The sequence below is a fragment of the Doryrhamphus excisus genome, linkage group LG6 (assembly GCF_037039965.1).
Source record: "Doryrhamphus excisus strain RoL-2023G ecotype Guam linkage group LG6, RoL_Dexc_Guam_v1.1, whole genome shotgun sequence".
In the NCBI taxonomy this organism is placed as follows: domain Eukaryota; kingdom Metazoa; phylum Chordata; class Actinopteri; order Syngnathiformes; family Syngnathidae; genus Doryrhamphus; species Doryrhamphus excisus.
The window spans coordinates 17,172,526-17,199,236 of NC_136362.1; the positions used below are offsets into that span (position 1 = coordinate 17,172,526).

The 26,711-nt window shown below is 40.1% G+C and overlaps 2 protein-coding genes across 3 annotated transcripts in view; both read left to right on the forward strand.

Annotated features, from left to right (window-relative positions):
* LOC131125085 (phosphatase and actin regulator 1-like) overlaps window positions 1-24,423 on the forward strand; it is a 41,049-nt gene extending 16,626 nt beyond the window's left edge. For both annotated transcript variants that reach the window (XM_058066243.2, XM_058066242.2), the window contains exons 3-12: window positions 5,212-5,292; window positions 7,932-8,138; window positions 8,923-9,259; window positions 11,524-11,717; window positions 13,576-13,732; window positions 16,641-16,696; window positions 19,556-19,617; window positions 20,682-20,822; window positions 22,144-22,220; window positions 22,761-24,423. In XM_058066243.2, the coding sequence (XP_057922226.2) occupies window positions 5,212-5,292; window positions 7,932-8,138; window positions 8,923-9,259; window positions 11,524-11,717; window positions 13,576-13,732; window positions 16,641-16,696; window positions 19,556-19,617; window positions 20,682-20,822; window positions 22,144-22,220; window positions 22,761-22,776 (1,328 nt within the window). In that variant the 3' untranslated portion in view covers window positions 22,777-24,423. The remainder of the gene's footprint in view (window positions 1-5,211; window positions 5,293-7,931; window positions 8,139-8,922; window positions 9,260-11,523; window positions 11,718-13,575; window positions 13,733-16,640; window positions 16,697-19,555; window positions 19,618-20,681; window positions 20,823-22,143; window positions 22,221-22,760) is intronic.
* A 1,896-nt stretch (window positions 24,424-26,319) lies between these two features.
* Window positions 26,320-26,711, forward strand: part of phlpp1 (PH domain and leucine rich repeat protein phosphatase 1) — a 48,398-nt gene continuing 48,006 nt past the window's right edge. Inside the window, exon 1 of the mRNA XM_058066233.2 lies at window positions 26,320-26,607. Coding sequence (XP_057922216.2) covers window positions 26,589-26,607 — 19 coding nt within the window. The 5' untranslated portion in view covers window positions 26,320-26,588. The remainder of the gene's footprint in view (window positions 26,608-26,711) is intronic.

The following is a 26,711-nucleotide window of genomic DNA, read 5'->3' on the forward strand; positions in this document are numbered from 1 at the left end:
CCACCATGGAACCAAAAAAAAGCCTTTTGTTGTGTTCGCACAATGCTGCGCTCTTCAAACAATTCACTTGCAACTATTGTTTTGATTAGGACCGTGATGCACAATTAACAGAAGTGACCATTTGAGTGAAATGTTGTTTTTCTTTAACAAAGAATTGAATTAATGTGCATCTTTCAAACAGTCTCGGGCACAGACTGTCACATATTATTCAGCGAGATACATTCAATCATCTTGATAAGTTGAAACAGCTAATGAAGCCAGATGTTAGACAAGTAAAAGAGCAAAAATATCGCGATTGAAGAAATTAAATGGAATTAGAATGGAATTAGGTCAGTGGGCCGTGTCTGTTATGTTGTACCAAAGCGAGCACAAATGTGAAATTACAGTTCCATCACATTTTGTGAGTAAAGGCTAGGAAGTACTGAGAGTTGAAGCAAATATTCTTTGACCCTTTTGGTGAGCTACTCAAAATCAGTTGGCGAGCTAGGAGGCCCCTGAACTAACCCATTTACCATCTCAGTATCTTACAAAAGTGAATACCATATTTGGTATTCCCATTTCAGTCACTCGCATGTTAAGGGAACAGTACTATACTGTAGAAATGAAACATGCATATGCTTTAGTCAGTGTACAGCTTGTATAGAATTATAGATTTAGTATCCACTAAAAACAATTCTACACTCAGCCATTATTGAGTCACAAGACAATTATGTCTTGCCTACGGTCAAGTATGGTGGTGGCAGTGTGATTGTCTTTAGGCTGTTCCCAGCACTGAAGACCTGCAGTTCATTGAGAAAATTAATTCCATTTAGTAATCAGGAGAAAACAATAAGTCCACCGTTTTGGAAGACATAAGCATTTGGAATGGAAAAAATATACACATTGTCATTTTTTTTCTAGCTATAGCAAAATACAAAAATCATAAACCAAAAAATTCTTAATTTAAATTTATTTTTCATTTATTTCACTATTTTGCCCTAGTTATTAAAATAATGTATTCCAGTGATGTAACCTGTATTGAGATGAGGTAAATCCTGCTGATCTCATCTAGAAAGCTGTATTGACTTGAGTCGACCTTTGAACCCAGATTGATTGGTGCTAAAATGGAAATTGCCACACGCCCCTGTGCTGCATGCAATCTTCCCAACACTGAGATGAATGGAGGCCTCTCCATGCTTATACTGACCTTTTTAATTTTACCACAACCATTTATACGCCCCATGTCATTTATTTTACTTTAACTTCATGATTTTTATTGTGAATATTAAGCATCTGCCTTCAACTGTAAAACATCCTTGTAGTACCATCTGAGGCACCTCTTGATGTTTAGAGTAAGCAATTGACGGCTATAAAATGTCCAAGTGTCGTTGTAATGTTTTTTTTTTTACATTTAACAGTCAAATTTCTCATTGATAATGCTCCATGAAAGTTTTTAAATGCTTCTTTTTGTGACGTGCGAGCTTAGAGAATTGCCTCAGAAACCAAAAAAAAAAAAAAAAACCCCAAAAACCCTCTGCTTTGAGCCGCAGGGCTTTGCTAGGATCTGCTCTGAATATCTGGGTCACTTCGCAGTGGAATATAGTGTCTCTGTAAGTGTAACATTCTCAGATCAATACAGGCTGCGCTCAGATATGCCAGTTTGATTTAATATGCCCTGAGCCCAGTCTCTGATGAGCGTCTAATCTTCTCATCTCGGTACAGATTGAGTGGCTGCAGCATCCGTCTGACACCACTTGGGCCCCACCACCGAAAGGGGGGTGTCCAAAAATAGGACTTTATTTTAAGGCATTTTCTGATTAACACAATTCTACTTGCAGACATCTTTGGTACTGATGGACATGTTGTAAGGACTTACACTAGTTACATTAGTCATTTGGTGGAATGAGACTCAATAACAAGACCAATTTCAGTTTTTTTTTTTTTTTTTTTTGCAATTATCTGCACTGTCCTTTTGTCGCCTCCTTGGACTTTTCTGATGAAACTGCTTGCAACTGTGGCACTCTCCTGATGCATCTATTTTTGTGTGGATTATGTCTTGACTCATTGCTCGAATGCAGATGTATCGCATCTCAAAGACATATCATCATTAAGGCTTTTGACTTAATGGGGTTGCATAACTGTGCACATCCTGTCACATAGTCATTATGTCATACAGTTTTGAGTAATTATTAATTTTCATATTGGGTGAAAGCAAAGCCTAATCCCTGAATTTATTGTCGTTGGCCATCTGGCGTCAACCTTTTTTTTCCAACTCTTTACACTACTGTTTTGTAATTGGAGTAGTATAGTAAACGGGGCTTTCCATAGGTGCTGCTGTACAAAACAAACACATGCTTCAAAAGTGTGTCACAAAAGCATGTGGGACCTTTTCAGCATCACAATGATCCCAAGTATACATCTAAATCAGGGGTCCCCAAACTTTTTCCAGTGAGGGCCACATGACTTTTCCCTCCTCTGAAGGGGGGCCAGGGTCAGGGTCGTTTGTTTGTTTAGGTTGTAGTCACGTTGCTCACAATAGGTTACCATTTCCAGTTCTATGACAGAAAAATGTACATGCTTTATTGTTCAAGGGGCCGGGTCAAATGTGGAAGTGGGCCGTGTCCGGCCCCCGGGCCTTAGTTTGGGGACCACTGATCTAAATCATCAACAAAAATGGCTTAATATGAAGAAAATGTTAGATTTTGACAGAGCACAGACATAAACCCAATTGAAAATACCATAAATACACAAAGTAATTCTATTGAATTAACCAGATAATCTTATTAGATGTAGACGCATGGTCTACAAAACACACATAGCCAAAGTAGGCTTGAATTATATCCAGGACATAAAACATTTGTAGATGTGGCTGTAGGCAACCTCCTGATGTAGTTTCTTCCGTTATGTCCACAAGATGGCAGTAGATGGACTTGAAAACAGTATGTACTAACTCCTTAATCATCTTTTAAGTAATTGAAAGGAAAACATCTGGAGTCAATTTAATAAAAGCTACAACAGGATGTTGCCTACCGGTAGCTGTTTATGCTATTGTTTTGCAGCCATTTTCTTTTTTAGACCCCGCACCCAGAGACTAGATAGGTGGGAGATTCAGGAATCTCAGAGTAGAGAGGTCAGAGTATTGCCATTAGGGGTCAACCTTCATGAATACACAGCCAGGATGTATTCACAAAAACCGAGCCGCTCGATCATATCTAAAGCACACATGGGTTCTCAACCAGGCTCATTCTCATTACACATTCTTAATTGGTTTCTATGTAGGGCTACATTTTTTTTAAACAAGGAATTTGATTTCTTAGCAGCCTTCAGTTCACTCCTTCCAATAGGGGATGGATGTTAAGTGCCTCCACGTTTGAAGGCTAAAAATAGAAGCACACAGTAGCTACGGGCCATTTGGTGTATAATGCAGTACAATAAAGTATTGTTGGAATAGTTCTTTCTGCTTTGTGCTTGGAGCGCCTCTGTTAATTAAGGCCCTGTTTTTAAAATTTGATTACGTGATGAGTCCCAGTTTGCTCAATTTTCATATATTAACACAATCCAGAATTTGTGCACCGATTTAAAGATGTTTTGACTGATAACCGATCTTTAGGAAGCCTGACCTGCCGATTCTGATTTTCGCCAATACTGACAGCATAGGCCTTCGATATTCCGATCTTTTGTAGAAAAACATGAAACCATACCTGTGTTTCTCTGAATATTTGACGAGGAGGAGTCTGATTCGACTATCAGTCTTACAGTTGAATCATATGAAAATGTCATGCGATCAAGATTATATCATTCTGACCACATTTGTGTTAATGAATTGAACATGGTGTTTGTGTTTAACAGCGACTCTATACTTACGCAAGATGGTGGTGGGTACACATCTTCCAGATTTGTAGTTATTTTGCTCATATTGGTTTGGTTTTTACATTTTACACTCGACAAGCTTTTGGAAGTTGGATTTCCCAACACCATTGACTCATCCCTGAGATCTCCAGAGTACCGGAGTCTACACACACCACCCAGCCGGGCGGAAGTGCTTGCAAGCGGAGTTAAGAATGTAAACAAAGGCGAGGGAGGCACAGAGGAATATGAGCTAAGCTCAAGTTAGCACCCCACAGACTCTCCTTACCGAGCATTTTCTTCCCTAATGTGTGGTCCTCAGTACATTAAATAGACGCGTTACAACTCCACTCATCACCCACAGTTAGACTTTTCATATTTTTTAAAGAGACATGGCTAAACAGCGGTGTGCGGCCCCCTTTGTTAAGGGGGCCACACAGCGCCATGTAGGTTTGGATTTTTTTCTCCCTTAATAATAAAAAATTTCATTTAACACTGCATTTTGTGTTAATTTTGGTGTAATTGACTAAATTAAATTTCCATCTACAGCAGGGGTCTCAAACTCAATTTACTTGGGGGCCATTGGAGCTAGGGTCTGGGTGAGACTGGGCTGCATCAGGTTTAAAAAAAAAACGCATTTATTAAAAACAGAAAAATGAATAAACTTTGCTTTGGTTTCGATTTTCTACAAGAAAAGCTCTGATAAAACATTCCACTGTTCTCAAATATCTTACTTTTTATTTTTCTACACAAAATAAGATGAAAAATAAATGAATCAAGAATAAAGAAAATCAATCAATCAGTAATAAATAAATAAATATAATAATAATAATAAAACGGCAAATAATAAAAACGTAAGAAACCACATATAGTTGGTGGGTAGACCAATTATTTTTTTCAGATTAAAATGAACAAAGCATTATTAGAGCCCTGTAGACATGACAAAACACGACTATAGTCACATTTATACTTTTTAAATTTTCAACATATTACACAACTGCAGGGTCTTGAGACACATGCTAACACGCAAACTGGAGAGCTAGCGACCTAAACGGTAGCCTTCAAGTTATTTCCTTTAAACTTAAATAGCCAAAAACTTACCACTTCCACACGGATAGGGAGGATAACTATTAACAGTTATTTAACCTTTAACATGAACATTACTCAAACGTAATAATTTTTTCTGGGTACATGATACCATACAGCATCCATATCAAACTTGCGCGGGCCGCACTAACATTAAACTTTCATATCAAGGCGGGGGCCTCAAACTAGTGTCCTGCGGGCCACATTTGGCCCGCGGGCCGTGTGTTTGAGACCCCTGATCTACAGTATACTTTGCTGTTTAGATTAACTGCATTTTTCTTTCCTTCCTTACTCGTGCAGCCCTGGAGAGAAAGATGTCTGTGCGACAGAGTCGAGATGAACTGATCAAGAGAGGAGTGCTGAAGGAGATATTTGAAAAAGGTGAGCTGCCTCATAACCAATACAATCTATGGGAGTGGGGGTGGTTGGGGATTGGGAAAAAAGTTTTTCCTGCATCTGTAAGATGAAACAAGAAGGGAATATGTGGTCTTTCAGTTATTCATCTCTTCACTAATCAGTCTGCTCTGATGTGTACTCAAGACTCATGACTTTGATTCTACAAATACAGTTGGATTACAGTTGGACTTCAAAAACGCTTTAATGTTGACTGGATGTGCGTCGGACAGCTCTTATTCAAAGCTGAGCGTGTGTAAAATTCACCAGCAGGATGTTTCAGGACATGACAAAGTTGGAAGTATTGACTTTGGAAAAGGAGCTGATGGGAACACATTATGGGAACACATTATTTTTTCATAGTTCTTTTTTTGTGAAGTTCCTCAGTAAGACAGTTGAGCCAAAAAAGTATGATACAAAAATAGAATCATACATTAATAGAGGGCTAATAGAAGACACTTTCAGCAACTGTGTCACGCAATAGGGGGAACCATATTCATATTTGACACTTATACCACACGCAAGACTAAGTACTGCCTTACATTTAAACCAATCACAAAGATGGGGACAATAATGAAAGTTAGTATTTGATGTAAGAGTAAATAAGAAAGTATGACGTTACATGTTTAGTATTCATATATCCATTACTGCCCCATAACAGAAGTGCAAAGGAAAATCAATGCCACACTGAAGTGAGTCTGATTATGTCTAGTCGGCATATCTTGACCTCAATATCTCGACCTGAACTGCACAAGCTCGGGGGGCCGTATTCCGTGCCTCCATAGCTGAGGCCACAAGGTGGTCAGTGCCAGTTGTAGCACCCTGAACCAGATGGTGGATACCAAAATCAAAGCTGAAGAAGGAGTCTTATTTAGCATGGGTGGCTTGTGGGGCTCCTGAAGCAGGGGCCAAGCAGCATGCAGCTTCAGCGGTGGTCAAGGCAAAAACTTTGATGTTTGAGGGGTTCGGTGAGGCTGTGGAGAATGATTTTCCACCGGCCTCAAAGAGGTTCTGGCAAACCATCCATTCCTCAGAAATGGAGACTCAACTGCTGACCTCAACTGAGGATATAGTCGCATGGTGGATAGACTTTGAAGCCCTTCTCAACCTCACTGGAATACCTTCCATAGAGGAAGCAGAGTCTGAGGACACGGACAGTTGCACCACCGTGGCTGAGGTATCTGGGGTAGTCTAAACACTCCTGTGGCAAAGATCCAGGGTTGAACAAGCTTCACCCAGTGTTCCTCAAGGCTCCGGATGCTGACGGACTGTCTCGGCTGACACATCCCTTGACAATTACATGGAAGTAGGGAACAGCACCTCTGGATTGGCAGACCGGGGTGGTAGTCCCCCTTTTTAACAAGGGTGACCAGAGGGTGTGTTCCAACTAGAGACTCTTTAGAAAAGTCTATTCTAGGGTCCTGAAGAGAAGTTTACAACCCCTTAGGCCAGGGGCGTCAAACACGTGGCCCACAGGACGCTAGTTTGAGGCCCCCGCCTTGATATGAAAGTTTAATGTTAGTGCGGCCCGCGCAAGTTTGATATGGATGCTGTATGGTATCATGTACCCAGAAAAAATTATTACGTTTGATTAATGTTCATGTTAAAGGTTAAATAACTGTTAATAGTTATCCTCCCTATGCGTGTGGAAGTGGTAAGTTTTTGGCTATTTAAGTTTAAAGGAAATAACTTGAAGGCTACCGTTTAGGTCGCTAGCTCTCTAGTTTGCGAGTTAGCATGTGTCTCAAGACCCTGCAGTTGCGCAATATGTTGTAAATAAAAAGAGTATAAATGTGACTATAGTCGTGTTTTGTCATGTCTACAGGGCTCTAATAATGCTTTGTTAATTTTAATCTGAAAAAAATAATTTGTCTACCCACCAACTATATGTGGTTTCTTAAGTTTTTATTATTTGCCGTTTTATTATTATTATTATTATATTTATGTATTTATTACTGATTGATTGATTTTCTTTATTCTGGATTTGTTTATTTATTTTTCATCTTATTTTGTGTGGAAAAATAAAAAGATATTTGAGAACAGTGGAATGTTTTATTTCTTGTAGAAAATCGAAAACAAAGCAAAGTTTATTAATTTTTCTGTTTTTAATAAATGTGTTTTTTTTTGGAAAACCTGATGCGGCCCAGTTTCGCCCAGACCCTAGCTCCAGTGGCCCCCAAGTAAATTGAGTTTGAGACCCCTGCCTTGGGCTAACCTCAGGTAGAGGAGGTGCAATGTGGTTTTCGGCCCGGTCGCAACCTTCAGCATTTACTTTGCTGCTGAGTGTGAAGTTTCTGGGATGAGACTCAGCACCTCTAACTCCATTCCCAAAATGAAAATACACAACTAGTAGACAACTTGTGTGTCTCCAGAGACTTGTTATCTGCAGAAATTGATCTATACAGTAGTGGAGACAAAATGTTTTCAAAAGAAATCCCTTAAGATGGACTGCTGGATTTTAATTAACTTTAACTATGTGTAATGTCTAATGTCTGTGTTCATTGTTAAAAATTGTCCCATATTAATAATGAGGGGCTTTGAACCCCTCTTGCTACTGTCGTAACACATACAGCCATACAGTAGGCTGACATTATGGCAAATCTTGTCTGTTTGTGCTCTCTGCTCAGCAACTGTTGAGTTCCGATCTTCGGTGGATGGCGGTGTCTGCACTCAGGAGCCTTTACCCAAGCAGTCCATGATCAGGGGCCCCAAGAAGTCTGTCACCTATCCAGGTGACCTTCAGGATAACCAAGCTGCTAAGCCGCCAATGTATCATAAGCAGCCTCCTGCTCTCCCTCCCAAGCCTTTTTCGCGGATCCCAAACCATAGCTCAGGTCAGTTGGAACTTGAGGGTGAGCTTACAAATGCACACCAAATGCACTGGTACACTGGTGTGTATATACATTATAGTATTGTTTATAATATCAAATTGTAAGTCTGATGGTTTTGTCTGTCTTTTAAGCCAAACTAGTCCGAACATGGTTCACTTTGACATATTCTTCATTAGTTAACTGATATTGAACAACATACACTTTGCTGTTGTCTCTCATATGCGACCACTGAAAAAAAAGCATTGTGGTGGTAGTGCCAAGGGCCAGGGCTGCATGAGTGCTGCCGGCACTGGGGAGCTGTGGTTCACTGAGGGAAACGTACATTCTAACATGTACTGGTAAACTGTGAAGCATAGCATCGCTACATGGCACATGGCACTTTTCCAACTTGGTAATAAAGAGCCCAAACCCAGCACCAAAATATGACAACATACCGTATGACACCTTTTGTAAAACAAAATAGTTTGCCAGATATACGCATTTACACAAAGGAGGCCTACTCCGAATAGACGCCTCCTTGATTGACTTTTGAGTATTTTCGACAGGTTTCTGCTTTATGACCCCACCTGACGCGTGTGCAGTATTATGGTAGTTTGATTAGATTCTCCTGTGGTGAGGTCAGATGGACTGTCATTGTCAATCTGTCAGTCAGCACAAAGTGGTATTAGGCTGACCTAATTCCATCACTCTGTGTCTGAGCTCCACTAGTTTGTCTGAGCAAACACAAGCTTGTGTGAGTAAAAAAAAAAAAAAAAAACCTAATTTATTTATTTTTTTCCTTTTCTAGATTCTTGCCAGCCAATGAATTTGCTCTGCATGCCCGGGACAAAGCACTCTCCGCCGCTCCCTCCCAAGAAAGTCATGATTTGCATGCCTGCAGGGGGACTGGACTGCTCCACTTCCCCGTCTCCGTCACCCAACGCCCTTAGTGTGCTCTCCCAAAAGTGTGCCCCCAGCCAGGTCATGCCAAGCCACCACAGCACCCTGTTGCCCTCACAGCTTGCTGCTCTTCATCAGAACCACGGCCACCCCCTCCAGCTGCAGTACGGCAGCTTGCACGCTCCCAGCCGCATCATCGAGGAGCTCAATAAAGCCCTGGCACTGTCCATGCAGAGGTTTGAGAGGTTAGTGGCCGCCAGACGTTGAGGTCATCAAAGCTGTAGTGAAACAGGGAGGGATTATGGATTAGTATTTGGCATTTATTCCAATTCATCTTGTGAGGCTTAATTATCAGGCTCGCTGTTCACAACAAGTTGTATTTCTTCACCTGATTAGCCACTTCAAACAGCTGTAATCAGGGCTTTAATACACTTGAAAGGAATTTAGAATTTTGCCCATCCACAATGTGACACACACACGTGCGTCTTTCCCAGGCGGAGCACTCAATAGTGGTGGAATCTTATCCCAAACACTGGGGAGATTGGGGAAAAAAGAAAAGGAAAAAAAACCTCGGTAACTCCTTTCTTACAGGGTTAGTTCAGTTTAGCAGAGCATACTGTGTGTTGTTTTATTGCTTGAATTGAAGCAATGCCTGCTGATGTCGTACAGGTTCTGAGTGAAAAAAAAAAAGACTAGAGGCATGTTCATCATCATCTCTCAACTTCCAACAGACATTCTCAACACACACAACACACTTCTGGCCTTAAGAATGCAGTTTCTTGTCTCATTGTGTAAACAAAATAAGGGTGTCATAAAAATATCTTACATTAATAATGCCATTGGAATTGCATAGGTGACATCTTTTTTCATCACAAACAGGGCATTACAAAATGTCCAGATGCCGAGATTCCATTGCCTAGTTTACTCTGCAAAATTGTCCAATAATATATTGCATTAATAAATGTAAGAATTGTATTTAATTAGTGGACATTTTATTCACTAACCCAAAATGCATGCACACAGTATCCTGATATGATATTTCACTATATGCGTTACATTAACGCCCAGTTTGGACTTTTAGGAAAAACAATCAGACTGCACTTCCGGAATAACAAACAAAAAACAGACCGTGTACATATATTTACACTGTTATTCTGTATATCTTGTATTTTTCATTCTTTAATAGATGTGTCTGCACCTACTATACCAAAACAAATTCCTAGTATGTGTTTGATCATACCTGGCAATAAACCTTTTCTGATTCTGATAAAATAAGTGTAAAAGGTAAAAAAAATAAATAATAATTAATATAATTAATAATATAAAAAATAAAACTGATTTAGGGGAAAAATATAATTGATTTCATATGGCCCTACACACTGTGTGGTTATTGGGGTCTTATAGCTAGAGCTTGTTTCCACATCCAAAATCAACAGTGCAGCATGGCCTAATTCATTTGAACTAAATGTGTGTTTGTGTGGGCACAAGTGTGCAGCGTAGGCGTTCCTCCAACAAGTCGGCCTGACATAACGCGATCAGCTGCTCTTTACAAGAGCTTCTATCTTCCTGTTTGTAGAGGGGGAAAAAAGGGACAGGATATTGAATTGGATCTTATCTTACGTAACCTCCTACACAGGAGGGATCTCGTTGTCACCAAAAGCCATTTGGGCACAGATGTAAGGAAGTCATGGTCCTGACATGTCGTACAATTAGTCTGAAAGCTTGTAATGGTTATGTAATGGCCGGGTATCATAAGAAGCTCTGAAGAGAGCAAAGCCATTAATCAATGGGATGGATAAGATGGGACTATGCAAGTCAATGATGATTTTGCTATCTGCTTTATTTTAATTGAAAAAATATCATATTCATATTTTATTATCATATCATATTATTACACACCTCCACCATGGTTTATGGCAAATTCACGCAATAGATATTTCCAGTGAATAATTTGATGTTTATTTTAAAAGTGGTTTTGACCTTGGTGGAAATCGGCGTTCTGTTGTCATTGTTGTCGTTTGCTACTCAGTAGGATTACCATAAATTCTTTTAATTATAGCTGAGGCATTTATTTTACCATGAAAATGTAAGAATTTGAGAGAGACTCTGTACAATATATATTTCTTATTTATTGAAGAATGATTTGGAGTGCACGAGAAAGTAGGAAATAAAATATAGCTTTCTTTTTCCCCCCTAGTCATTCATTAACAATTTTAGCTGAACAGTAATTGACATCACATCACGTTTTATACAAAACAGACACAAAGTATTTGTTCGTGTAGCACTCGACACGCACAGCTAGCGAGTGCACACTTATTACCTTTAGTTATGTAGCCTGTTTGGTAGAGAACATGAGGAGGAAAACAATCAGGCATGCACATGTCCATGTATCGAGACCAGCAAAATTACGTGATGAATTGATATATTGATTATGATCACGATTCCTTAACCTTGGTTAAGGCTTGATTTATCATTCTATAGATTTAAAGTTTCTCTTTTATTCTTTTAGTTCTGTGTTACACGGTGGCAGCCAGTGTTCTCCTCTGGACAGAAGAGAAGTGCCATCTGTGATTATCGACTATGAAGACGATAAGGAGAACATGCCCAACGAGTCGGACTATGAGGATTTGCCCAGCATGTATAAGGATGAGGACGACGTAGATGATGACGACGACGATGAAGACGACGACTCTATATTTACAAGTAAGTGAATACGGAGTCAGGCCAGCAATCAAGCGGGATTATCAGATATTTCATGTTTCTCTTGCTGAACACAAAACAGTTTTAGTTTATTTACTCAACTGAGATTGTCAGGGCTTCTATTATCACAGCCAAGGACACATTCATGGTTTGACCTTCAATGCAGGGACCAAAATTAGCCTCACAGAAGGGTGTCCAGAGCTGCACAGAAACAAATTTCCGCTACATTGGCTCTCCTTGGCAAAACTGCTCAAGTGTGTCGAGCCTCGTGTGTATTAGATGCAGTTTGTGCTGTTTTTCCCCCCATCTGAGTTCAGGTTGGCTTTTTTTTTTAAGGTTAATGTTAACAAAACCCAAAAATCAGTTTAATACTAGGCTGTGAATATGACTTATTTTCCAGATCTCACCTATTATATTATTATTATTATATTTCCTATTTCCGCAATAAAAGCTTATATCACATGTTTTGAAGTCCTATGCAGCTAAATGTAGCATATAATATATATAATATAATACCATGTTGAGGTGTAGTTTAAACCAAATAAAAATGATGATTATAAATAAAAAATGTTGCTAAACGACAACATAGGCAGGCTACAAGGAGGTAGGGATGCACAATATTGGCTTTCACAGCAGTATCCTATATTGGCCAGCAATTCACAGCACCCTCAAACTAGAATAAACACGTTGTTTCTTCTACTGTGCTCCCATTGGATACCTTACACGATTTGTGTAAAATATGGCAAATACCCTCAAAATGCAACACGGGAAGACACCTTACCCCCACCCCCCATTGTATAACCAGCGCTGTATGTCATGTCCCGCATAACATGTTTTTTGTTTGTTTGTTTTTTAACTTGGTTTTCATGATTTTTCTATTTAAGGCACTGATTGTGGTTTTTAGTTTCGTGTTTGATGCAACTGCTTTGTGGTTCCTTTAAAGACTGTTTAGTAGTAATCAGTGTTACTATTTAGGTTTATTTGTTTAAAATTGGTCCCATCACACAAAGTAGACATTACAACAAAAAACTCAACCACACAATACAACTCAATAAGACATCCAAAAGGTGGAGCCGCTTTGCACACACAGAGCAAAACTTCAAAAAGTCTTTCATTCATTCATTTTCTACCGCTTTTCCTCACGAGGGTCGCGGGGGTGCTGGACCTATCCCAGCTGTCCTTGGGCGAGAGGTGGGGTACACCCCGGACCGGTCGCCAGCCAATCACAGGACACATATAGGCAAACAACCATTCACACTCACATTCATACCTATGGACAATTTGGAGTCACCAATTTACTTAGCATGTTTTTGGAATGTGGGAGGAAACCGGAGTACCCGGAGAAAACCCACGCATACACGGGGAGAACATGCAAACTCCACACAGAGATGGCCGAGGGTGGAATTGAACCCTGGTTTCCTAGCTGTGAGGTCTGCGCGCTAACCACTAGACCGACGTGCCGCCCCTCAAAAAGTCTTTGATATGTATATTTAATATTTAAACTGAGATAATGCAGTTACCACTTCCTTTTTTTCTGAGGGGTAAAAAGGAGGCATTTCTTTGCGGTGTGGCCCTTCTTTATTTGAGACACTGCATATACTAGTAGAGTGGACACCACCTTTTTAGGGTAAGGAAAAACAACACTGTTGTATAGAAGTGCTACAACACTGCTGGACTTTGTATAAAACATTTAACACTCATGCAAGTTATTTATTTATCAATTATTCAGTGCAGTTGTAGTAAGCGTTTTCTTTTTACAGCAATATTTTTGGTGGTGCCTCCAAAAGATTGAACTGTCCTTGACAAAGTAAGCGTTTGTATTGACAGTTGACGCCACTATCCGTCATGCCGTGTTTTCCAGGCACGCTGGCTCAGAAGGTGCTTCGTAAAGACTCTCTCGCCATCAAACTAAGCAACCGTCCATCAAAGAGGGAGTTGGAGGAGAAGAATATCCTGCCAGTGCAGACGGACGAGGAGAGGCTGGAGTCCAGGCAGCAGATCGGCACCAAACTCACAAGGTGAATCACACATGATGATGATGATGATGATGATGGTGTTGTAAGGCAACATTGGCATTTTGGAAACTCACTCACTCCTGTCAGCCTCTAGAAAGCTGATGGAAATATGAGCCTTTTTTCCCTGCACTCTAACACTTTGTTATACCCTTTTATGTTTCCGCTTTAATATCTGATAAGGATAATGTCTTCATCTCCACAAAATGAAGCTCTTAAAATGGTGCTGACCTAATTTTGGCAATGCACCACCCCTCCTCTCCTTTTCCTTTTTGCTCGTCTTCTCTCTGCTCATACACTCACTCATCTTTCTTCCTTCCTCCCTCCCTCCCTGCCTCCATCACTCACTGAATCACCACTTACTCCTCCATAATGCCGTACCACACAATCAAATTTACCAACAAACGTCCACAAATCACATGTTTTATGGTGTATGTGTGGAGATCATACATGAGGAATGGATCAAACATGTCAACGTATCGCCTAATGGATCACTTAGCGCTCGAGGACAAGGCTCGGTAAGAGAACAGGATGATGTGCGTGTAGGGAAAAAATACCGGCAATCAGATCACGTTCCCCAAAATCGCTCTCTTCCTCTCCGCAGCATCATCATCATCATCACCCAATGCACATTTTACACTTTGCATTCAGTTAACAACATTGTCCTATACCTTATGGCTGTAATGCCAAGGAAAGTAGATTTATTTTTTATTTTGGTGCTGGTTTACTTGGGTATTTTTTTCGAAGCAGTTTTGGTTAATCCTTGAAAGTAGATGAGCTTTTTCTTGAAATTTCAACTGCTATTGGGTAGTCCCTCTATTAGCGATATTTAACCCCCTGAGACTCAGGCTTTTGTCTCCATTGCATTTTTTGTACTCCTTCATATTAAGGATAAGAAGGACTGGGTAAATATAATTGCTAAACTTTATCTTTGTACAGGAAGTGATTTTTGCAAAAAATGATGTCCTTAGGTGAGAATAGTCTGATTACCATAACATGAAAAAATTAGTTTACTGGGATTACTTTGGAATCAGTGGAGCCCAATTGGTGTAAACACACAATTTTAGCTTTCTACAATGTTATTCTCTCCAGAATCAATGTCCTCATATGAGTACCAAGGTTCTATTCCACTCTATGACAATAAATCAATTCATTAGATTCATCACCATATGGTATCAGTTCTCGACCGTGTTCCTTGAAGAATCCTCCAGGGTCCTCCAGCATACTGTATGAACAGTGCCAGAGCTGGTCCGCAGTGCTGCACAATAAGTCAGACTTGTTTCCAGTGAGGACTGGACTCCGCCAAGGCTGCCCTTTTTTCATTGATTCTGTTTTATGGACACTATTTACAGCCACAATCAGGACTTAGATGGGATCTGGGTTTGGTGGCTACCCGGTTTGGGTCTCTATTTTTTTGTAGATGATGTGGTCCTGCTGGCTTTATCGGGCCATGATCTTAACTCTCACTGGATCAGTTTGTAACTGAACAGATGGGATGAGAATTACAACTTTCAAGGTGAAGTCCATGGTTCTCACTTGGGAAAAGGTGTGTGCCATCTCCAGGTTGGGAATGAGATCCTACCCCAAGTAGAGGAGTTTAAGCAACACACGGTCTTGTTCACGAGTGAGGGAAGGATGGAACACGAGATTGACAGGCAGTTTGGTGTGGCGTCTGCAGTGATGCAGACTCTGCATCAGTCTGTTTTGACGCTCAGCGGTTGAACTGAGCCAAAAGTCAAAACTCTGGATTTACGAGTTGATTTACTTTCCTGACCACCAGAAAGAGCTAGACAAAGTAGCCGGAGAGGGAAGTTGGGGCTTCTCTGCTTAGGCTGGAACCCGCTTGGTGGATTTTAAAACCAGTATATGGACTATGGAGTAGAAACGCAAGACTTGGATTCTGGCTAAGCATCATCGTCAACGCCAGTATTCATGCAGTTGTGGATGTTGTCACTGACTCTCATTCTCTCTAATTGACAAAAGTATGGAGTACTTAACATTTACTGATGTTGTGGTTTGCTGTATTTGTAGAGTCTCAAATTTAAATGTGATATGTAGCTGGAGACATACATAAATTCTGAAAATTTGGATATTTGCTCTTTTTTTTCTTCCAGGAACTGCTGCAGATGTATTTTGCTAACTTTGCATCTTGTCATTGAAATGTATGTAATGATGTGATATCACCACAAGATGGTGCGGGCAGTGTCTGAATGAAGCTAATAGGTCAAAGTTTGTAAAAAAAAAAAGGCAAAAAATGTAATGTACTTTAAAGTGAAACCCCTTTATTATTTCCACGTCACATTGGCAGTTTTACAACAAGCGATGTTGCAGTGTGGAATTCCACTCCTCAAGCAGGAGTCTTTGCAAGTCAGCCACCATGATTGTGTTTCACTTTAGGGTGAACAGCATCTTCAAGCTGATCCCTCAAGTTTTCAGTAGGGTTGAGGTCAGGACAGGACTGCTGGCAGTCTTTTTGGGTAGGAAAGTGACAGTCCAGGATTAAATTCTGAACTAGTGCTGCCCATTTATCTTGTTTCTTCCAGAACCGGCCATGTCCTGGAAAGACAGGAAAGGCTGGCCTTGGCACAAACCATGCATAGAATATAGTCCAAGGTTAAGCACATCCAGATGGTTGTTATTTTTAATGAGGTGGTGGCAGTCATCGATCTGGTGCCCACTGACGGGTCTATTGCAATGTAGTGCTGACACAGTTACTATAATAAGAGTCAACAGTGTGAACTCAATTACAGTTGCCTCTCAGTCAGTTCAAGATTTTAATCCTCCAGTCTTATCAATTTTTACACTGAAATTATTATTTTTTTGTATTATTTTTCTACTACAAATTGCATCACAGACTTCTTTTTGTATGTCTAATAATGCGCTCACCTTGGATATTTATTGTATTTCTCTCCAGGCGCTTGAGTCAAAGGCCGACAGCAGAGGAGCTGGAACAAAGGAACATCCTCAAACGTGAGAATGAATTTGACTATTTCAATATAGAGAAATATGTCTGAAAAAATATGTACTGTAAATGCTTCAATTAACGCCAGTCTTCTATGCTCTCTAAAAAAACAAAAAATATATGGGGGTGTCTAATTAGCATCAGGTCCAAAAACATTAGCATTAACTGTTGTGGCTGTAAGCAACCTCCAGAGGCTGTTTTGATGAATGCACTTTAAAACAATGGTTGTGCTACTTGGCTGTCAATGTGAAACTTGCTGTACTGTTGCTTACAATGAACTCGTCAACACTATTAATGCTGACTGGCCAGTTTGATCCTTATCGCTATTACAACATTGGTTCTGTTACTGCTGTGTTTTGTGCAGTATACCATTTTTTTTCTTTTCATTTTATACAAAAAAATAACAGCCTCATCAAATGAACACCCCTTAGGTAAATTAATGCCTTGGTGAATTAATTGGAGCATTTCTGGTATCTGTTCCGATATCAACATAACTGTGAGAAAATTTGAAAAATTATATATTTGGAGGCAAAATTGCATTTTAAAGCTAGTCTCTTAGAATGTCCACAATAAACAAGTTTTGTGCGTATTGTGCAATGACAAAACCCATAAGCCATCCTTTTATAATAGTTTATTTATTGATTTTTGATGATAAAATTGAACCTGTTCGTGAGCAGGAATCCATCCCTCATCTTATTCTATCTCAGCCTGCCATTTCATGCGTGGCAAAGATTGCTTTCTTAGCTGGAGTATCAGAGAGGAGCAGCCCTGTTGTCGGGGACTCTGTGACTTTCACATCAAAGTCTGATTTACCAACACTTCCTGCAGGGATGCAAGACAACATAGGAAAAAGTGGAAGAATTTAAAGGTGACACCGTGACTCACACAAGGTTAAATCAAACTGGGTGGTGTCACAGTGGAGCCAGGTTGATGAGAGATGCATTAGACAGTATTTTATTTTGCTGGAACTTTTGCAGATAGGATCCCAGTTGTTTTCCCTCCCCCATCCATGTGTATCAGTTTTAATGAGGAGGGATTTGCGTTTGAACCAATGACTGCTTCAGCACCTCAACAACCAAAACACTGTGGACTATCATAACACAGTCATACATTTCACCAAGTGATGTACAGACAATCATGTCCAAATGTCAATATAACGAAAAAGCACTGTTCAACTCAGCCTAGCCATCCACCATCATCAACCCCCTAACAGTCAAGACTGTAGACCAGGGGTCTCAAACTCAATTTACTTGGGGGCCACTGGAGCTTGGGTCTGGGTGAGACTGGGCTGATCAGGTTCCCCCCCCCCCCCCCCCCCCCAAAAATGCATTTATTAAAAACAAAATTTTTTTAAAAACTTCGCTTTGGTTCCAATTTTCTACAAGAAAAGCTCTGATAAAACATTCCACTGTTCTCAAATATCTTACTTTTTATTTTTCTACACAAAATAAGATGAAAAATAAATAAACAAATCCAGAATAAAGAAAATCAATCAATCAGTAATAAATAAATAAATATAATAATAATAATAATAATAAAACGGCAAACAATAAAAACTTAAGAAACCACATATAGTTGGTGGGTAGACAAATTAGTTTTTTTCAGATTAAAATTAACAAAGCATTATTAGAGCCCTGTAGACACAACTATAATCGCATTTATACTCTTTTTATTTACAACATATTGCGCAACTGCAGGGTCTTGAGACACATGCTAACTCGCAAACTAGAGAGCTAGCGACCTAAACGGTAGCCTTCAAGTTATTTCCTTTAAACTCAAATAGCCAAAAACTTACCACTTCCACATGGATAGGGAGGATAACTATTAACAGTTATTTAACCTTTAACATGAACATTAATCAAACGTAATATTTTTTTGTGGGTACATGATACCATACAGCATCCATATCAAACTTGCGCTTAAACTTTAAACGTTAAACTTTCATAACAAGGCAGGGGCCTCAAACTTGTGTCTTGCGGGCCACATTTGGCCCGCGGTCTGCGTGTTTCAATCTTTCAAATATCGGCAAATTTCACCTTTAATCAGCACACCACGGACATTCAAAAAAAGAAGCCAACAAAGACTACCATTGGCGAACTTAAAGGACTCCATTACTACCCCACCTCCAGTTGATTCAATCCATCATTCTGTACTGTTCCACATGTTACCATACTATGCTTTCTGTCGCCAAAAGGGCCAAACTCAAACACATCACAAACACAGGTGCTGAAATCATTGGTCTCCTCACACCCAACCTCAAAGAATTAAACAATAGGTCCGTCTTAAGCATAGCACAGGATATCGCCCACGCATTGCACCGATACTTCATCCCACTCACTACCTTCAGGGCGAAGATGCAGAACAATTAAGTTCAGATTTCTTCAGAAAAGTCTGATCCCTGCAAACTTAGTCGCCCTGAATAGCAGGCCCTGCTGATCTACTTGTCTGACCTGTTACTGTACTGCCGTTCTCGTTAGCGTCATGTTGATTATACATATGTAACTCTTGGATATGTGATGTGCTTTATTGTCTTTGTAATGTACAGTCAGTGATGATGAATTTCCCCTCGGGGACCAATTAATCTAATCTAATCGGTTAATCATGCAATCATAAACATGCACCAACGAGGCCTCAGAAAACTAGAAAAGAAGAAAGCAATAATTCTCCCCCGACACGCATGGCTAATGCTATTAAACAGCCAATGATGAAAGCTATTCTCAGCCACAGCAAGCATATTCAGTTTAGTTTAGCCTCACCCGCTAATTGGCGACATTATGCCAAGTGTGTGTTTGTTTCCCTTCTAATTCACATCATAACAGTCTATGCTTTGCTTGTAACAATCTTGTAACCCTCCTCCCTCTCTGCAGCCCGCAATGAGCAAGAGGAAGTCGAGGAGAAGAGGGAGATAAAGCGACGGCTGACTCGAAAGGTGAGTTCCGACACGGCAAACGGAACAAGGCGAGAGGTCACATGAGATATCCGTGTCATTGTTGTTCTTCGACTTGGCTACAAAACCCCTGAACCCCATGCAGCGGCACTGTTTGTTCTTCCACCTGGCGACAGCATGTTGGCTACAAACCCCTGAACTCCGTGCAGCGCCACTGTGCCAGTTCCTGTCCCTTTTAATTAAACTTCCCTTTGCTGGCTTACTGTCCTAAACAAAAAACGTACAAATGCTGCATTGCAATTATATCTGTCCTTTTAATATGTTGTGTATTGTATTTTATATTTTTATAAATATTTTATATATATTTTTATATTTCATCATGCTTCCACAATCTGTTCATTTTGAATTATTTACCAAACGTGCATGTACTTACATATACTCATTTGATGCATATAGTATCGTTCATTCATTTTCTGCCGCTTTTCCTCACGAGGGTCGCTCGAGCCTATCCCAGCTGTCTTCGGGCGAGAGGCGGGGTACACCCTGGACTGGTCGCCAACCAATCACAGGGCACATATAGACAAACAACCATTCACACTCACATTCCTACCTATGGACATCTGGTACTTTTACAATCAGTAACTGTTACATTTGTTCACTTCCTCCTTTCCATAATACAGTTCAGGGTTGTTTTTTTTGTTTTTTTAATAATGCACCTCGTACCGAAGGACGAGGTGATATGACCATACAATGACATAATGGGTACCATAGTAACTGTCAATATAGTGATATATATAGCACATCATGACTGGTTGAAGACTCAAGATTATAAGGTGCACCATCGATTTTTGAGAAAATTAAAGGATATCAAGTGCGCCTAAATGGATGATTTACTCTACTATATTAGTTCTTCTATATTGGGAAATTAATGTAAAAGTGACTATAGGGGTGTTATTTAATGTCTAGATGACTCTAATGTTAAAAAGCATATTTAGAAGGTTGTGAACAGGTTGCTTATGCTCTGACTACGGAAATTAGTGGTACATCCAATCTATCCAATCTATCAGGAGATCTATAACAAATATTTATCTTTTTGTTCTTTCTAGCTGAGCCAGAGGCCCACCGTGGAACAGCTGAGACAGGCCAAAATCCTCATCCGATTCAGTGATTATGTGGAGGTCTCAGATGCCCAGGACTACGACCGGCGGGCGGATAAGCCCTGGACCCGTCTTACAGCAGCTGACAAGGCCAGTAGCATTTTACACTTAACTGAACTCAAATAATCTTTTAATGAGGTCAAGAGCATCTCACCTCATGCGACTCGCTCGTAAGTGTAGTGAGATGTGTTCACTTCCTCCACCCTTCGGGAGTAAAACGCCCAGGAGCACCTCTGCTGCACTTTCTTTTTATGTGAAAGGGGTAAAGTAGCGGGGGTGCTGCCTCCTTGGCTTTGCTGATGAGAACACAAGAGCACACCTGAGGACCAGTGGTGGAAATCATGGGGATACAGTGTTTTGATTATGCAATAACTCCCCTTATGTAAGAGAGTAATCGGACAAGCGGTGCCTCGGGATGACGAGCCGCATGCAGTGCTGCACTGCTATGCTTTTTTATTTATTTTAACTTCCTGGTGTTTTTCCTTCCTGTTTGGAAAACTTGCTAGGCCAGCACTAAGGATGGATACAACAACAATGTATAAAGTCATACGAATATTAGCATACTCTCCTGTGATAAGGGTCACTAATTGAATGGAAACAGTCGTAGAGGGTTGTGTTTTACATCATCTTGACAACCATGACCCAAAGTGTATGCTTATGGCGGATTGAAAATAGATACTATATAAAACGGTCTATTTTTAAGTTGTACTGTAAAACACTAGCTGTAGAATTACATTAGTGCCCCCTATTGAAACATACGTTGTACTGCTGTTGTCAGTTAAGCACGTAAAAAAATATATTCATTCATTTTCTACCGCTTTTTCCTCACGAGGGTCGCGGGGGTGCTGGAGCCTATCTCAGCTGTCTTGGGGCGAGAGGCGGGGTACACCCTGGACTGGTCGCCAGCCAATCACAGGGCACATATAGACAAACAACCATTCACACTCACATTCATACCTATGGACAATTTGGAGTCGCCAATTAACCTAGCATGTTTTTGGAATGTGGGAGGAAACCGGAGTACCCGGAGAAAACCCACGCATGCACGGGGAGAACATACAAACTCCACACAGAGATGGCAGAGGGTGGAAGTGAACCCTGGTCTCCTAGCTGTGAGTTCTGCGCGCTAACCACTCGCCCGCCGTGCCTAAAATACATATATATACACATATATATGTATATATTAATATATATATATGTATATATGTATATATTAATATATATGTATATATTAATATATATATTAATATATGGGTTGAAAAAAAGTGTATGCTGTTTTGGTATTTGGTGAAAGTTAATGATGCCTAAATACGACTAAATCACCACAAACCACATTACTCTCTCACTGTCCATTCTGAATGTGTGGAAACAACAATCTCACCGTCCTGTTTTTTTTTTTTTCCATTTGCAGGCGGCTATACGAAAAGAGCTCAATGATTTCAAGAGCAATGAGATGGCGGTGCACGAGTCAAGTCGTCATTTAACCAGGTAATGTGCACCATTAACTGCAGAATAGATTGAACTTGATGCCGAATATCCTTAAATCAGGGGTGGGCAAACCCACAGAGTAGGTTAAATATTATATATCTGGGAAATAAAAAAAACTCTTTAATAGGCAATGTTTTATCCACTATTCCAGAGTGTACTCTACCTCTCGCCCAAAGACAGCTGGGATAGGCTCCAGCATACCCGTGACCCTAGTCAGGATAAGCTGCACAAAAAATGGATGGAGGGATAGTTCATATTTTATATCACATTCCACATTTTTATATGTACATTCCAGGTGTCTTGTTCAGGAAACGAAAATACTGTAACAGTCAATTAATTAGTTATTTGATGTGGTTTTGATGTTTAAAGTTCTCCTGAAAAAAGGGACACAAGCACTTATAGAAGATTGTATGACACTTTTACAGATAAAATAAGACAAGTAATTTCAGGTGGACTGAGTTATAAGCTTAAACTAGCTTAAACTACAAATATATAAAGTGTGTTTTTATTATAAATCTTTCTTTTTGTCTTTTTTTTTAGGTTCCACAGACCATAGTAGACCATTGTTATGGTCAAGCAGTGCTGTAGAACCTTAAGTGCTGGACAGTCAAATGGTGCCCGTTTTCTTGAATAAGGCCATGTCTTCAGAAATGCCTTCTCTCTCCCCCCACACACACACACACAAACAACTGAGTCGGTACTTGGTACCCCACTACTAGTCCCACCTACTGTAGTAGCACATATTGGTGACTCCAGTTGATTCACTGCACCTCTCTTTTTACCCGTTTGGTGGATTTAGCTTCACTTCCTAAAAGTTCTCCGGGCTGAGCTCTCAGGCAGATGCTCAGTTTTGTTTTTGTCTTCAGAGACTGATAAAACATTTACTCACAGTGTCACAATCCCTCTTCTTGATGATGACATCACTCGCGGAGCTCCTAAGGGAAGGACTTTTGTCATCTCATCAGCCAAGGCATCCATCTAGGGGTGTAATGTCACTGTGTGCAATAGTATATGCCACTTTTTTTCCCTGCCAAATGCTATAGCGCCCTCTGGAGTTCGGTCTGTGTAACAGTCATTACTGTATGTTCTGATTTGTGTAATTCTCACTGTACCGACAATGTTGTCATCCAGTTGCTTACTGTGAATCAAGAGGGTGTTTTTCCTCACTCTCAACATGTACATATTGTTTATAACTCAAAATCACTTTTGGCCAAATTTCATTCATGCATCAGAAAACTGTAAATTTTATGTAAAAATTGCCGCTGACATGTTTTATATTATTTCTTTTTTTAAAATAGAAACTTTGAATGGAGATGTGAATTACTTCTGAGAGCAAGACATTCAACAGTGTTATCTTTTTTTTTCTTAAACATTACTGTAGTATCTATAGCCCTCTCAACCTCCATTTTTATTGCACACATTAATTTTTAAAGTAATATTATTTTTGGTTATGAAGAAAGGGTTTTACCTACAGAATGCCTCACTTCTGCATTGTTTTTCTTTTTATTCACAGCAGGATGGCTTTTCCTGCTCTTGTCTTCACTGAGCCAATTAGATCACGGCGACATATTCACAATTCTATCTGGTAAATAAACAAGTTTGCATTTTAGTATACCGATTTTAAAAATATTTGTCACAGGTAAAATAATGCACTCCACTGGTAAGAAGACAACTGGTCTTTCGCTCTCTCTCTCTCGACAGTATTCCAGTGTTCATAAGCTCACTTCATGTTTTATTTTTATTTTACTGATTGGATTACTGAAAATGTTATGTTTTCTCATCAGTGATGGTTAGGTGACCCTGACAAAAAACATATATAAAACTATGACATATAAAACTAAGTTTGAACTGTATGGTTTGCATGCATTATCAAGGGTGTTGTATTAATTTCGATCACATTGGAACAAAATTTCACCAGGTCAGGTAGTCTCACTGATGTTGAAGAGTGGGCTTTTTAAGAATGTTTTTTTTGTATTGATGAAGTCCAACACTCTAAAATGTAAACCCAGACCAAAACACAAGCTTTCCGAACTGTGCATGAGCATTTCCTTTTTCGCTGATTTTGAAAAAGGAAAATTAACTCAATAACCTTTTTTTCAGGTGTAATTGGCATATTGACAGATTTGAATTTTTTTTTGTCACTTTTGGAATACACGATGCCATGTACAGGATACACAATGCCAATTAAAATCCCATTTCTGAATGCCTCTCCATTTTATACATTTGCATCACAGAAACAATAACAGATCTGATATTGCATGGCGTTAATGAACATTTGTATTGTTTAAAAATGTATCTGCAAGCACCGAAAGTGGTATTTTATGTAATACAACACACAGCTCTGCTAATGTGTCATTTAAAGTTTAGGTAATAATAATTGCAATATGGAATAGGTATGTATCAGTCTAGCATCAAGGCACTGATTATGTCAAACACGTCATAAGACATAAAAGCTCCTCCTCGCCTGTGGGGGTCGCTGTGGCCTACAGAGCCTTTTCAGTTCCTTTTAGTCCTCTAGAGGGCGGGAAACACAACAGAATTCGCGCCAGTCGGCTGCTATTGTAGTGTGAAAAAGTAATGGGAATTTCGACAATTTTTAAGGAGTCTGTTTTTTTTTTTATCAGCCGCCTAAAAAGAGCCAGTTATTTCCACCCATTGTTTTACTGCTTAGGGTCTACTGTAAATATGTGATTATTATTTGAATTTATTTATATGCTAAACATGGATCACACTGCTACATAAAAAATATATATGTAAAAAAATATCTATAATAGAAAATAGACTGGTCCATCTCTATTAGACAAAAAGGTCCAAGGTTAGCTTTTGTTTACTGCTGTTCATTTTCATCACCGTCCCAGCATGCAGTCTCAAATTATGAAGCAGCATTTTTCCACTCTGTGTTAAGACTCACTCTCCATCACATTCGGGTTCTCACGGCTCTGCAGTGTTTGTAACCCCTCCCCACCCTTTCTCAGTGTTAACACATACTGAGATGTGATGTTCGCGAACGAGTTGTTTGAACGTCCCTTTAAAAGGGAACGATGAGAACCGATTCTCACTTATCGTAAATATTGCCCATGCTGCCTTCATGTGTCACCACCAGCTGTGTGTCCCACGAGTCTTGAGTTATCCACTCTTCCTTCGGGTGATAAATTACATATCCGAGTTTGAGTTGTCCACGGCATGCTCCATTCCGTGAATGCTGGTATCCAGTGGATACGGTTTTTTCCCTTCCAAAATAACCTTTAAGCACACGTAATGACGTGACCTCAGCGCAAGATGGCGGCACCCTCTGTGGCTACGGAAGCCTTTACAGTCGAAGGGAACACAAGTTAATAAATGATCGTAAACTGTTACTGGAATTACAATAGGCAAGGAGGGTGGATTATGTAGACGCAGCTTGGAGTATTACGTATCACCACTTGCGGGAGATGGATGTGGGTCCACAACAAACGAAAAAGCGCTTGTAGGGCTAGCCTCACAACCAGGCTGAAGGCTAGATCGTGACTAATTGCATTAGCATCCACTTTCATTCATTGGTGTTAGCTATACTTTTTATAATTAAGATCAAAGTGTTAAACATACTTAGTACAAAAAACTAAGCCTTCAAAGACCAGTCAAGGGTGCCACACATTTCCACTTCATGTGCTTCTTAACAGAAAAAATAGACAAAAGAGCCAACTCCAGTCACAATGCTGCAGGATCGTTTGCGAACGACCCATCGACAGTGCGAAATGGCGTCGAACTGCATTTGCTTTGGTGATTCTTAAAGAAATACCACCGAACTGATTACCGACGGCAGTGGACTGTAATACTTTTGATGCGGACACCACATATTAGCAATTTGCAAAGTTGGGGCTTGACTGATATGCAATAACAGAGTAGGTACTACTTAGTTAAAGGTGTCTGACAGCAGTCTTTAAAACAGCACATCAGCAGAGTTGACTTTGATCGCTTCGAACAGCGTTCAAAGGCTTTAAATAAAAGCTCTTTCAAGATTCCCTTCCGCTAACCGCTTCTGCTACCTAAGCTGATAAAGGATAAATTGTTAAGATGGGAGTTGTAGTCATGTGCGGTCCACACAGCTTTACTTCACAGAGTTGCTGCAATACATTTCCCACAATGCACCGCGTTGTTGTGAGGCAACGCCATCTTGACTCTTCCTCATGAATTATACATTAAGCCGACGTTTGCGTAGGAGGTCGGTCGACGTTCATTGCATATTCGAGCAGTGTATTTCCGACCAAGCGGGACGTACAGTCACGTCTCCGCCCTGATATGTCTCTACGCGCCCTGCCTCCTCCTTTCCCAACGACTTTAATCGGTTAAAAATGTTCCCTCGTAGCGACGGAGGAAGGCGAGGGGTGAATGACTACCAGCGGAACAAGTGAGCAACACCGCCCGTTTGGTGGGAATCTACTCCGGGTTTTAAATGTAGACGCGGTCGGTGAAACCAAGTGCGCACCGTTATTTATTCCAAGAGGGGCACTT